General features: G+C 37.5%; 3 protein-coding genes and 1 pseudogene across 3 annotated transcripts; 3 read left to right on the forward strand and 1 right to left on the reverse strand.

Annotated features, from left to right (window-relative positions):
* The first annotated feature begins 247 nt into the window (after nt 1–247).
* On the forward strand, nt 248–4558 carry LOC111797610 (alpha-soluble NSF attachment protein 2). Its single transcript, XM_023680669.2, has 9 exons — nt 248–668; nt 1672–1721; nt 1815–1887; nt 2013–2092; nt 2842–2993; nt 3171–3330; nt 3404–3451; nt 3674–3754; nt 4284–4558. Exons 1-9 carry the CDS (start codon nt 524–526, stop codon nt 4362–4364), a joined length of 870 nt encoding a protein of 289 aa, XP_023536437.1. The 5' UTR covers nt 248–523; the 3' UTR covers nt 4365–4558.
* A 988-nt stretch (nt 4559–5546) lies between these two features.
* Nucleotides 5547–7954, forward strand: LOC111797620 (uncharacterized). The gene is made up of 4 exons (XM_023680681.2): nt 5547–5989; nt 6617–6686; nt 6759–6837; nt 7665–7954. Exons 1-3 carry the CDS (start codon nt 5651–5653, stop codon nt 6818–6820), a joined length of 471 nt encoding a protein of 156 aa, XP_023536449.1. The 5' UTR covers nt 5547–5650; the 3' UTR covers nt 6821–6837; nt 7665–7954.
* Nucleotides 7955–8709: 755 nt separating this feature from the next.
* LOC111797629 (cation/H(+) antiporter 15) lies at nt 8710–12588 on the forward strand. The gene is made up of 3 exons (XM_023680692.2): nt 8710–9121; nt 9630–10631; nt 11139–12588. The coding sequence occupies exons 1-3, from the start codon at nt 8912–8914 to the stop codon at nt 12321–12323; spliced, it is 2397 nt and encodes a 798-aa protein (XP_023536460.2). The 5' UTR covers nt 8710–8911; the 3' UTR covers nt 12324–12588.
* Nucleotides 12589–12759: 171 nt separating this feature from the next.
* On the reverse strand, nt 12760–13706 carry LOC111806482 (uncharacterized; annotated as a pseudogene).
* Between the last annotated feature and the right edge of the window lie 582 nt (nt 13707–14288).

The raw sequence follows: 14288 nt of genomic DNA on the forward strand, positions 1-14288 counted from the left end.
ACGTTCTAGGGCTAAAGTTGTAATTTAACTTTTATCAAAATTATTTGTAAGTTAATATTTTTTTAGTTGAACAATCTTATAAATAAAAAGTCAAAATCTCCATCAACCGTTATTATCTTTTATCTATCACGTCTACCATTATTATCTTTTATCTACTGATCTATGTTCGAATAGTGGGACCTCATAATTTATGGGCATTAATGACCATGAGATGGTGTAATTTGTAAAGGTAGCCAACCCATTCGTTGTTCCTAAAATTGAGTTGGGCAGTTTTCAAGATTCCACACATTCGGCCCAAAGGGACAAAAAAGTTTCCTCTGCCAGAATCAGCAACAGGCACCGCGAAAACACGAGGACGAGCAATCTTTACCGATTGATCCAACAAAATCAGTTTCAGGAAACTTTGATATTTCTAAGAGAGAACCCGCCAATGCTAGAAGAACCAGAAACCATTTCTTAATCGCAATCCTGTTTTTTTTTTTTTTTTTTTTTTCTTCTCCTGTTTCTCGATTCATATTCGTCCATGGCGGATCATTTGGCCAGAGCAGAGGATTTCGATTCCAAAGCAGAAAAGAAGCTCAGTGGTTGGGGATTGTTCGGCTCCAAGTACGATGATGCTGCAGATCTCTTCGATAAAGCCGCCAATTCTTACAAGCTTTCGAAATCATGTATTGCTAATCGCTTTTCACCTTATGATTCTTCTTTTTATTTCTCTCTGTTCGATCATTACTTTCCCTGTTTTGTTAATTTCATTATCCCTAAACGCTGCTGCATATGAGAAGGACGGTCTTACGGAAGGATTTTTGTTGTTTCATTGCTTTTATCATTTTGATGCGTAATTTAATTGTGGCGGGCTACTTGTGTTCTGTTTCTTTTTGCTTCTTTTATGATATCGTTTTTCCCGTTTTCTGGCGGTTTTTTGGGGTTATGCGAGAGTTTTTGCTTAGAAATCAAGAGCACCATGGTTTCAACTTTTGATTGATCGGCATTGTTGCATGCTTGGTAGAGGCGGAGCCAAAAATTTTCATGATGAGGAGAAAAGTTTTACATTCTTATTTATAATCTTTGGAGTTTTAAAAAGTTAGGAGGTAAAAATAGAAGAGGAAGAGAAAACTTGTGAGATCCCACATTGGTTGGAGAGGGAACTAAGCATTCCTTATAAGGGTGTGGAAACCTCTCCCTAACAAACACGTTTTAAAACCGTGAGGCTAACGACGATATGTAACGAGCCAAAGTGGACAATATTTGCTGGTAGTGGGCTTGAGCTGTTACAAATGATATCAGAGCCAGACACCGAGAGGTGTGCCAATGGGGATACTAGCCCCCCGAGGAGGTGGATTGTGAGATCCCACATCGGTTGGAGAGGAGATAGAAGCATTCCTTATAAGGGTGTAGAAACCTCTCCCTAACAGTTGCGTTTTAAAACCGTGAGGTTGACGACAATACGTAACGGGTCAAAGCGGACAATATCTACTAGCGGTGGGCTTGGATTGTTATAAAACTAATAGAGGGATTGCCCCCCTCTTTGTTCTGCCCCGATGAGTTGTGGCCGTTGTCTTAATTGGCTGAGTAACATTTTCCATGCTTTGCGTGTCTGAATTTTACATTATTGTCTGTTTCAGTTTCCTGCCATCCATTGCCTTTCTAATCTCTGTGGATGTGGTTTTCCAGGGGATAAAGCAGGATCAACGTATATAAAGTTAGCAAATTGTCATCTGAAGGTTGGTGCTTCGTGTTTGTGAGATCGATGGCTTCGTCTTCCTTTGTTGTACACTGTTTCTTTTACTGAACAATGCCTTGTTTTTCTTATAAAGATGGAAAGCAAACATGAAGCAGCTCAAGCTTATATTGATGCGGGCAATTGCTATAAGAAAACATCTGTTAGAGGTAAAACTGGTTCATAATTGATCATTCTATACTTTAATGCGAACGGTACGAGTGAAACAATTCTAGTTCAATTACGACGTTATTGTTGGTTAAATTACTTATTTCCAATTGTTATCTTGATGCAGAGGCCATATCTTGCATAGAGCAGGCAGTGAATTTGTTTTGTGACATTGGAAGACTCAATATGGCTGCAAGATATTACAAGGTTCATTGTTATTCTGCTACGTGAAATGCTTATTATTTGATTTCTTTGATCGTCTAAAATGTTCGGTTACTTCACGAGGTTATGCTGTGAATTGTTTTTTTCTTTTCGTTTGGAACCTATTCTTGTGGCTGCTAATTCTTGATTAGACACTATGAAGTATCATACATTATGTAACATCCCAAGCTCACCACTAGCAGATATTGTCCTCGTTGGACTTTCCCTTTCGAGCTTCTTCTCAAGGCTTTTAAAATCTGTCTGTTAGGGGTGGGCTTGGGATGTTACAAATGATATCAAAGCCAGACATTGGGCGGTATACAGCATGAACGCTGAGCCCCGAAGGAGGGTGGATTGTGAGATCCCACATCGATTGGAGGAACGACATCGATTGGAGAGGGGAACGAGTGCCAGCATGGACGCTGGCCCCCAATGTGGATTGTGAGATCCCCCATCGGTTGGGGAGGAGAACAAAACATTCTTTACAAGGGTATGGAAATCTCTCCCTCGTAAACGCGTTTTAAAACCGTGAGGTTGACGGCGATACGTAACGTGCCAAAGCAGACAATATCTGCTAGCAGTGGGCTTGGGCTTGGGCTTGGGCTTGGGCTGCTACACATTAGGTCCCTCTAGACAGCAGTTGCCTTGTCATGGCAATTTCTTATGCAGAATTCTTTCATCATTTGATTGACAGAGAATTAAACAAATGCCTCATATGCAATCCATGACTTGGATTTACCTTCTCATGTGTGCAGGAAATTGCTGAATTGTTCGAGTCTGAACAGGATATCGAGCAAGCAATCGATTACTTTGAAAAAGCTGCTGACCTTTTCCAAAATGAAGAAGTGACAACTTCAGCAAATCAATGCAAGCAGAAAGTTGCACAATTTGCTGCACAGTTGGAACAGTAAGATAGTGTAGTATTGATAAATTGTGCTGCATCCTTGTGATTGACACATTTAAAACATTACCAAGTTTTCTTCTACTTTGATGGTTTCTTCTGGTTCATATTATCCATTTATTTTGATATTGTACAAACATTTATCTTATGAAAACATCTTTGATATGGTAACATAATTTGTAGGTATCAGAAAGCAATCGATATCTACGAAGAGATAGCGAAGTATTCTCTGAAGAGTAACTTGCTCAAGTATGGAGTGAAGGGGCATCTTCTTAATGCTGGAATTTGCCAGCTTTGCAAAGGCGATATCGTTGCTATTACCAAAGCATTGGATAACTATCAGGTAGTTATCGGACATGACTGTCTCATCTCGTCCTCGTGATTTCTGTCCTTACCATATTACATCCCTTCTGCAGGACCTAGATCCTACATTTTCAGGGTCACGTGAATATAAGCTTTTAGCGGTGCGTTACGTTCACCCCTGAATTCTGATTTATTATTCTTTCTTTTGCATATTTAATGTTTTTTCATACATGTTGAACAAGAAGTTTGATGGTTCTACTCATTTCTTGTCCGGCTTGCTCATTGATTGAAGGCATTGTCATATATTGCATGAAATTGTAGTGCTTCTTGACTAGAAAACCTCTTATATTTGTTCGTTTATCCGTCTGATATTTTTACCTCAGGACATTGCATCTGCCATTGATGAGGAAGATGTAGCAAAATTTACTGATGTTGTCAAGGAATTTGATAGCATGACCACACTGGTAAGATCATACTTTATGAGTCGACTTGAATACTATGTTATTGATATGTAATCTGCGAAGTTACTTCCTGAAAAATCTTACGTTCGATCTAGAGAATGTTCGGTATCCAACTCGGAATCACCTGAAAATATCACGAAAACACACACAAAACAGAGGGAAACAAATACCAAATTATGTTATATTGATAGTTCTTCAATATACAGCACAATCACACCCCATGCTGAAATCCCAACCTCCCACACACACGCACACCTCACGACGGTACACGCATGTTCCTCCTGCCCCCATAACTTACTGCCTACCCTGAAATAACATTCTTACCGTTCCTAGAGTAAGTATGTGTCACAACGGTACACGCATGTTCCTCCTGCCCCCGTAACTTACTGCCTACCGTGAAATAACATTCTTACCGTTCCTAGAGTAAGTATGCATGATCGGAGTCTTCACACAAGCGCAGTTTGATCGTTTGAAATAACTTTGTTGTTTTCATTTGTAATGGTGAACATTAATGTGCACAAACTATTGACAGGATCCATTGAAGACGACCCTTCTTTTAAGGGTGAAGGACAAGCTGAAAGCCAAAGAGCTGGAAGAGGATGATCTTACCTAAAGAGGATGATATTTTTTTAGATTATTTCTATGGCTGTGTGTGCGTGTGTGTGTTCTATGTCCAGATGTTTTGGCAATCAACTGTCTGTTCATCATTGAATGACTTGGTGTTTGGGTTTGGGTTTGGGTTTGGATTTGGATTTTGATGAATAAAGTCTCATCCTCTAAGCTGTGAGCTTCTGAGTGTTATTCTCATTTTGGAAACCAAATCTCTACAAAAAAAAAAAAAAAAAAAAAAAAAATTATGTCCAAATATATAAAGCTTTTATTATTCATAGTTGTTTGAAGTTTAGAATTTAAATTTTAAGAGAATAGTAATAAAGAATTTAGATATTGTTCTTTTTGGACTTTTCCTTTGTGGGCTTTCAACGTGTCTGTTAGGAGGTTTTCAACGTGACATCATAAATACTATTTTTTTTTTAAACATTAGAAAAATAAAATAAAGGTTTTATATCTTGTTTGATATCTATTTTATATTTTAGGGGATGAAAATAAAACAAATGAAAAAAAAAACAAATGAAAAAAATAGATAAAAAAAAAAAAGTTAATTTATACAGTATCTAATTTTTTAAGATTGTATTTCAAATTTTCTAAAACTTTAAAAATGTTTTCTGTTTAATAATTCAATAATAAATTATAAAAAATCTTTTAAACATAAAATTGAATATTAGGTTAGTCTATAAATTTTAAAAAATGTCAAATATCTCAAACAAAAAATTTAAGAAATTTTAAAAATCTATTACGTTCCCGGGATAATAAATTTGTGATATAACATTAAATTATACAAAAATGGCATTGAATTTTAAGCATTTAAAATTTAAAAAGTTTTATTTTTATCTTTGAACTATCAAATTTATTTTTTTTAAATATTATTAAAGGAATTTTCTGTTAAAATAAAATTAAAATTAATGTAGGATATCATTTATATCATTATTTATATAAATTCATGTGTGTAAATGATTTTAATAATACTTTTTAAATGAACCAATAATATGAAATATGTCTTATAATTTTTTTAGTGGAAAATCAAAACAATTTTAAAGTTGAAAGATATTTTAAAAATAAAAAAAATAATAAAAAATTAAGAGTAAAAATAAAACTTTGTTGAGATTAATTTAACGTAATAATAATAATGAAATTAAAAAAAAAAAAAGAAAAAAAAAAAGTTGAAATAGTACCATCTCCCTCCTCAACCAAATCTTTTTCTGAATCCAAGAGAGAAGCAAGCCTACGATTTGCAGACGCAAAAAACTGGCGGTTTCCATCCGCGCAAATTCCCTTTGTTTGATGGCGAAATCGCTTCCGTCGGCAACTCACCTTCAGCAATTCGCCAAGATCGCTGTCTTCTCGAAGAAGCCTCAATCAGCCGCGCCCAAGCCCAAGTCTAGGATCCGAGTTTCGTCGTCCGAAACTCCGATTCCCGATACCGTCCGAGTCATCTCGGAGCCAAAGAAGAAGAACATGGAGGATAAGAATCGGGTTCCGTTGGCTGATGTGGTGTCGGACTGCGTCAAGCGGTGGTTTCAGGACACGCTCAAGGAGGCCAGTGCTGGCGACCCGGCGATGCAGGTCTTGGTAGGGCAGATGTTTTGCTCCGGCTATGGAGTTCCTAAGGACACTAAGAAGGTTTGCGTTTCTTTTTGCTTTCTACATTTTGAGATTTCGTGTGGATTTCTTTCTTGCGGATGTATTTAGGGAATTAGAGAGGAAATTCTTGTGCAATTTGTGAGGGAAAAAACGAGTTTCGATTGTTCCTTGAAGGATTGCTAAATACGGTTAGCCTGCTGATTAAGAGAATGTAGGTAATTTTGGGATGAAGATTCAAGAATTCCATCCAATTGGTGTGTATTTTGAGCTGCTAGCTGGTAATGTTATTATAGGCTGTGTTGTTTTTGGTGGGCATTGGTCTTTGCTCTAGTAAATGGAATATTTGGCTCAATAGAAATAAAATGATTCTCGAAGTTGAGATGAGCAAATTTTTGGTGGGGTTGGAGAGAGTCTTTGCAAGTGTGAAATTTAGTTCGGTTTAATGTGTCTCGTGTTTGACTCTTAAAAGACATCTTCGAGAGTGATTTTGAAATGGTTTAAAATAATTTTCCTTGTCCAAAACCACTCGGATTCTCTAAAACATGTTTTTAAGCCTTCAAAATCAAGTTAATGTTTGATTTTAAGCTTTTAAACATGACAAACTTTAATGGGGAGAAAACAAATCCTGTCCTTTTGTTTAAATGAACGTCTGATTTCTGAACAAAGGGACTCGCTTGGATCAATCGGGCCTCGAAAGGTCAGGCACCAGTTGGTGAAGTAAGCGACAGACATCCAGGTATTCCACTCCTACAGAGTCTGTTTGGGAAGCAATCTTTCAGCGTTGCTTTCTAACTTTTTTTTTCTTTAGGTTACCTTGCAACTGATTCAGAACCAAGCAATAGGAGAGTGAAACAAGATGACATCAGATGATCCTTTCAGTAATCTTAGTAAGTTTTGTTCTGAATTTGAACCTTTCTGTAGTAGAATTCACTCTTCATATGGTTTTATCTCATTTATGTGAAATTCAGCAGCATAGACGTGGTAATAAGAAAGAAAAGGGAAAACAAGTCATCTTCCATGTTAATGTGTGAGTGAAATTTGTTTTGTGTTTCTCACCCCTTTTGATGGATCTCTTTCATTTATATATAGATTTTTTTGTGAGATCCTACATCTGTGGTGGAGGAAAACGAAACATTCTTTATAAGGGTGTAGAAACCTCTCCCTACTATATGCATTTTAAAAAACTTTGAGGGAAAGCCCAAAGAGAACAATATCTACTAGTGGTGGGCTTGAGCCGTTATATTTTTTCTCGCAGTAGCTCTTGTGTAGGTGTTATGTTGTCCATTATTTCCCTATTATTCCCATATAAGCATGGTTTAGATATTTCAGAAGGAATATAGTATTTTTGGTGTTATTTGCATATTAGCCCTTGAACTTTTAAATTTATTCCATGTTTGCTCCTGAACTTTAAGAAATATCTATCTCAGTATTTGCAGAATAATCATTTTAGTCCGTGCTGATATTTGATCGTCTAGTCTATATGATAAATGAGTAACTTTGAATATGTGTATTAACATGCTTACACCAGCATGGAGCTGATACTAGCTACTGGAAGTGAATAGTCCAAAGGCAACAAAATGACTATTTTAGGAGCATAAGAGATATCTATTTTAGTATTTGCAGAATAATCATATCATTAAACCAGAGGAGACTTGTAAAGTGAATCATATGATTTTACAAGTATAACCATCTATTTCTTTTCATTTTTTTTCAGTTACAAATTTACAAGCAATGTTGAAGATGATGATAAATACTAAAGACAGAAGAAACCTTGTTTGGGTTGGTTGGTTTTGGGTCCTCTTCTGCTTTTCCTTGGTAGGCTAACTTCATCTCTAAGTTAATACTTGCTGTACCTTTCTCCATTCCCATGGCTGCTCTGGGTTTGAAGAAGCCCACAACCCCAGCCCTTTTAGCTCACCCGTTATGAACAATAAATTATAAGCTTTCACACTGCAGATGTAACAGATCATGCATTTTGAACAAAGTGTTTCGTGTTGAGTTTTCTGTGTTGTGGACATTGGCGTGTTTCTCACTATTAAGCGCAAACAACGTTGATAAGTGTAAATTAAACATTGAATTGATTTTGAATGATTAAAGATAATGTAACTTGCCTTTGATAGATATGATCGTTTTTCGTCATAGGCCGTGTAATGTCATGCTACTTCAGCATTGCTTCATATAGAGAACCAAAAATTTATCCTTATTATAACGATTATATCCATTGTGGAGAGTGGAAACAAGTCACAAGTCACATGGTAGGTACCATATACTGAGTACACATTGTTTGGAATTGGCGTTACTTGATCTTCTCCCCGAGCTCATATTGATGGAATTGAAAACATGGCTTTAGTAGTACACTCTTTTACATCAAAGGAAAGTTAAAACTTACCAAAGCTTTTAATGAAAATTTTCAAATTAAACTTTCGATCATAAATATAACAAATAATATATATATATATATATTACCTAATGTATTTAGACTCGATCCCAACTTTCTTTAGGTCATTTTCGCCCTTAATTGAACAAAAATTGAATATAAAAGTACATGGTAGGTGATACTACTACTAGGTCAAAAAATGCATACACATGCAATCATTATATAATACGTGCACACATAACCTTATGTTGCAGAACACAAAACCTGAATTTAAGCTTTATTTTTTTTCTTCTTCTTTAGGGTGTGTATCACTTTCGTATACATAGTTCAGTGTAAACACCGCTAGGAGATATTGTTGGTTTTAGTCCATTATATACCAGAGTCAGTCTCAAGATTTAAAAAAAAAAAAAAAAAAACAATTGAAGTTAACTTTGAAACGATCAACTCCCAACAACCAAAATTAGAAAATTATGGCGAAAGAGTTGTAATAAATCCACGACACTTGGAAAACCATCCCTCCATTTGCTCCCTCTCCCTCTCCTTGCATTCTTCTTCTTTTTCTTCTTCATGGTTGGTTCTTGTAAATGTCTATGGCTTCCGAGAACCAAACTTATGTGTGTGAAACTTTGCCGAGATTTCAAGCAGATGATCCATGGCGCTATTTATTCCATTTCTCTGCAAAATCCCCTTCTTCTCTCTTCTTATTACAGCTCTCTGCAATTTCCTTCATCTCCCAACTTATGGAAGCCATCCTCAAACCGCTCGGACAATCCACCGTCGTCTCTCATATCTTTGTAAGTTTCTTCCTCAATCCATCATCTCTATATATGTTTAATCACAATCGCATTTCCTTATGAATTTCTTGCTCATTCTGTGGATGCACTCTTCGTATTTGATGAATGTTCTAAAAGAACTTGTCGGTAGATTACTATGCGTCCTCGAGCTAGAAACTAATGGTGATTAGTTAGAGGATATGTGACCTGGTTTTTCATTTGATTCGTGAAAATCCAATGTGACGTTAGATTTGCACATCAAATGCGCTTTGATTCCTTCTTAAATCAGTAATACTCAAAAAGCTTAACTCACTTGTAAACGCGCGAGGTTGGATATCATGTGTAAACTACTGATATCGATATGAGAAGAAATGACACTGCAGAGGTTCAAATGTACGATTTCCTATTTTGATGATGTTATGTTAATATCAATGTCAAACTCAAGAAGTTTGAGCTTATAAATTAGTGTGTGTATATCTGGTCTCTTAGATGCATTCTTAATTGGTTGTGTCGAAAATGTTACTTGCAGGGAGGCATCATCTTGGGTCCATCGTTCTTGGGGCAAAAAGATGAGATAGCAAAAGCGTTGTTCCCCCAACGAGGGAACATGATATTGGAAACTTTTGGAACTTTTGGCCTCATGTTCTTCCTCTTTGTCGTGGGAGTGAAGATTGATGGGGCAGTAATTTTGCGGCCGGGGCGACAAGCAATGGTTGTAGGTTTGTTCGTGTTCGTGTTCACCTTGACATTACCAATCATATTTATCTTAATTCTGAAGCAATCCTGCCCAGTGGAATGCAACATCGCCAACTCTCTTTTCTTCATAGCTTTGTCTCAAACCTTGATCGGCTCTCCTGTTATTGCTTGCCTGTTAACCGAGCTCAAGATCTTGAACACAGATATCGGCCGCCTCGCACTTTCATCGTCCATGTTCTGTGACGTATTAGGCGTTCTCACAACCGTTGCTGCCTTATCATTCACAGAGAACAAGAAAGCCAGCGGAAATAGTCCATTTTATTCACTATTATCATCATGTGCACTTATTGCTGCCATCATCTACATCGTCAAGCCTGCAGTTATGCATATACATAAGCGATTTCAAGACCGGAAGTTCATCAACGAGATTTTTGTTATCTGGATTTTCCTTCTTGTCCTGCTCAGTGGGTTTCTGAGTGAGATCATAGGGCAACATTATTTCTTGGGGCCATTGGTTCTTGGCTTGGTTGTGCCAGATGGTCCTCCATTGGGTTCTACCATTGTGTCCAAATTGGAAACTTTAGCTTCAAGGCTATTTTATCCAACTTTTCTTGCTGTTAGTGGATTGCAGACCAATATCTTCATTATCAAAATTCAGGAGACTTGGGTTGTTGGGATCGTTCTTCTGTTTTCCTGCACTGTTAAGATTGGAGCCGTGATGTTGCCAGCAAAATACATCAATCTGCGACGTAGAGATTCTTTGGTTCTTGGCCTCATTCTGAATGCTAGAGGGTTCTTGCAGCTGATCCTTTTCAATTTCTGGAAGCACAGTGCGGTAATGAGCCAAAAAAACCCTCTTTATTTTGACCGATTCATGCATAGAATGATCTGTTAAAACTAAAAATAAACTAAACTATGGTTTGAGCTTTTTTTACTCGTTTTGATCTAAACCCGTCCCAGCTTTCTTAGTTGACATGTTTTTCTTAGACATGACTGAGATAGATGATGAGATGCTTGCAAACCCTTTCTGTTTATTAGAAATCCCAATCTCCAAAACTCCCATGTTTTGTACATCCCAGTTCTTCTTTACCCTGCAACTTACTTGATTTCCACTATTTTTTTAGGTCATTTCCTCTCTATGCATGTCTTAAGAAAATGCGCATCTGATAATGACTTGAACATTTTAGGAGATTTAACCAAATCATTGCAACTATGATCAATATTTTAACACTAGGAAGGCCAAAATTGAAGCTAGAATGAAGCGGATGTAGAGTCTATCAAGTTATTCAATGTATATACTCTGAACAGAACATCATCTATTTTTGTTACATTTCTTCTGTAGGTGATTTCAGACAAAGAGTTTTCTTTTGCTGTTATCTCAATGTTGGTTATAACAGGCATCGTAACACCATTAATCAAACATCTTTATGATCCATCTAAACGCTACCTCTCGTCATCAAGATGTACAATTCAACATTTGAAGCCGGAGGCCGAGCTCCGAATCTTGGTCTGCATCCACCATCAGGACAACATCCCCATGATCATTAACCTCCTTGAAGTGTCCTATGCTTCAAGAGACAGCCCCTTGGCCGCAATAGCTCTCATTTTGGTCGAGCTCATTGGCAGAAGCAACCCAGTTCTTATAGCACACCAACCGGATTGCACACTCGAGAGATCTTCGTCCAAAGCAGTCCACATTATCAATGCCTTGAGGCAATATGAAGAACACAATGCAGGCTGTGCCACTGTCGATGCTTTCACCGCAATATCACCTTACGACCTTATGCACGACGACGTTTGTAGACTCGCATTTGACAAGAGGGCCACCATTGCCATCCTTCCTTTCCACAAGCAGTGGGCGATCGATGGCTCAATTGGGAAGGTGAACCGAGCCCTTCAGAATATGAACATCCAAATTCTTGAAATGGCGCCTTGTTCAGTTGCAATTCTGGTAGATAGGGGAGTTTTGACGAAGCATGCCTCTTTCTTGACTGCACGATCTCCATATCATATTGCTGTGTTGTTCATTGGTGGGCCGGACGATGCAGAGTCGTTGGCGTTAGGAACTCGAATGGCAAGGCATCACACTGTCGACTTAACCGTCATTCGGTTCCTTCTGTTTGGAGCTGAAAACAACAAGAATAGGAAGCTTGACTCTGAGTTGATCCATGAATTCCGACTAGCCAACATGGAACACGAGCATTTTGTGGTGGTGGAAGAGATGGTGAGAGACGGCGCAGGAATGGCTGCTTCCATCAGAGGCATGGAGGATTGCTTCGACTTAATAATTACCGGTCTACGACACGAGGACAATCCCATTCTCAACGGCCTTCACCAATGGAGTGAATGTCCAGAGCTCGGGGTGGTCGGTGATATACTTGCGTCACCGGACTTCGGGAGCACATCGACGGTGTTGTTGGTGCAGCAGCAACAGTTTAGAGGGAGATTTAGCGAGCGAAGGATGATGGATAGCGCCCTTGTTCATGATGCTCCACTGGGATCTTGGTCTATAGCGATGAGCAGATGAAATGGAGCATAGCCTTTACAAAATCCCCTTCTTTTCTTTTTGTTTCCTTAGCTTTTTGTACATTTTTATAAATCACTAGCCAAATCCATTTTAGAAAGGTGGTAAATTTAGGAACTTTTTTACGGCCATTTATTTAAATTTTGTAAGGAATAATGGCTGTGGGAGTTCTATCCCATTTTTGAAGTTTAGGGTCAAGGGTATTATAGGAAAAAAAATTCCTATTTAAGCGTGGAATAAATGAGGTAATATAAAAGAATTTTTGTTAGCTAAATAGAGTCGAAGATGGAAATTATTATAATATTGAAATTTGAATTTTAAAAATTCATAAATATTATATTATGTTTTTTTGTTATGAAATATTATTAAATTTAATAGTAATGTTTTACATTTTTTTTTAATATAAATTATATTAAAAATGAAAAACATAATGTTTGTAAATTATTTACTGAAAATTGGGAATTTATATTTTTTATTAACGTAACCTTTCCTTTTTAATGTCATGTTGGCGCGGAAGCCTTGTTCATTATTCTCCTTCCATTTCCACCGATTTCTTCAAAGCCAAGGAATTGAAAAGATGGAGAATCTCCTTGAACCTCCAGCCTCCTGGTTTAGGGTTTAGGGTTTAGGGGAGAGGGAAAAAGCATGGAATGGGTGAATCTCCTTGAACTCCAGCCTCCTGGTTTCAGTGTAGAACGTCGTGTGTTTGTTTGACCAATACGCTAACCAAATCCAACCTCTGATCTCCCATTCCGTGCTTTTCCCTCTCCCCTCTCCGTTAATCTTCCAACAAAGTCTCTCTTCATACTCGTCTCCGGCGAATATCACCTCTCCCTGTTTCTTGCATTGCCGGAAAGCGCTCGAGAAATTCTGTCGTGGAGGTACCAGTTGAGGATTCCGGTGCTGCCGTGGACGAGCTGCTGGAACTTCCATGGCTTTAAGCTCGCTGTTTCGATCTCTTCATCTGCTAATTTTAGGCCTAGGTAAGGATTTGAGCCTTCCAATCCGGCTTCTAGTATTTTTCCAGTTCCGACTTCTGTTATAGGGTTGTCTGGTGATTTTCTCACTGAGACGCTCATTATGTTTGTTTGTAGAGTTGGAGTGAGTTGCAGTGAAATTCGTGATGGAAAATGCTTTTTGGATCCGCCGACTCCTCGTTTGGACAGCAGCGTATTGTTCACGAGTTGGATGATGTTGCACCTGTAAGAATCCGAGGGAGGTACGTTTTAATTTCCATGGTCAACGATACGTGAGAATCTTTAATATGAATTAGCTTGTTTGAACAGCTTTGGAATTAAGTTATCTAGAAAGTGCTTCTAGTCGTTACTTTTAGTGCGAGAGAGAAGTTAAACTCAATTGTCATCGATACGTGAGAATCCTTTTCATCGATTACTTCTGATAGCTTGATCGGTTTGGTATCTATTTTTCAAGAATTTGATGGTAGTTCTTTTATTACAATTAGTGGGTGAGAGAGAAGAAATTCGTTCTTAGCAGGCAGAAATTAGCTTCGAAGTTCAAAATACCTTATGTTGTCAACGTGAACCCTTAGATTAATCCAATTTTCTTGAACCTAAGCCTCGTAATTGAACTGCAGAACTCCTAGCTGGTGCTAATTTAGAGAAAATTGCAATCTTTCATCAGCTGAAGGACTGCTTTTGTTCTCAATGCGATCCATTAAAATGACTGGGCAATAGAGTTGCACTTTCCATAGCCTATATTTTGAAAATGAATAAGAGAATAAAGGTGAGGGTGTTTCTTGTTGTGAATGTTCTCCCTTTTTTTTCATTCTATAGCTTTTTTTTCTCTGTAAGTTGGAGAGTATTTTTGTAACTCCTTTGAAGCGGACCTTCCATCTTTTCCTACTTTTGTTGTAATTTTCTATCATTTATGTAGTTGTTTCTTATATAAAAAAAAAAAAAGGGACGAAATTGAAAGTTTAAAAGTGACTCAATAAAACACAATTATCAA

Source organism: Cucurbita pepo, chromosome 1 (genome assembly GCF_057944985.1).
Source record: "Cucurbita pepo subsp. pepo isolate OVF chromosome 1, ASM5794498v1, whole genome shotgun sequence".
Taxonomy (NCBI): Eukaryota; Viridiplantae; Streptophyta; class Magnoliopsida; order Cucurbitales; family Cucurbitaceae; genus Cucurbita; species Cucurbita pepo.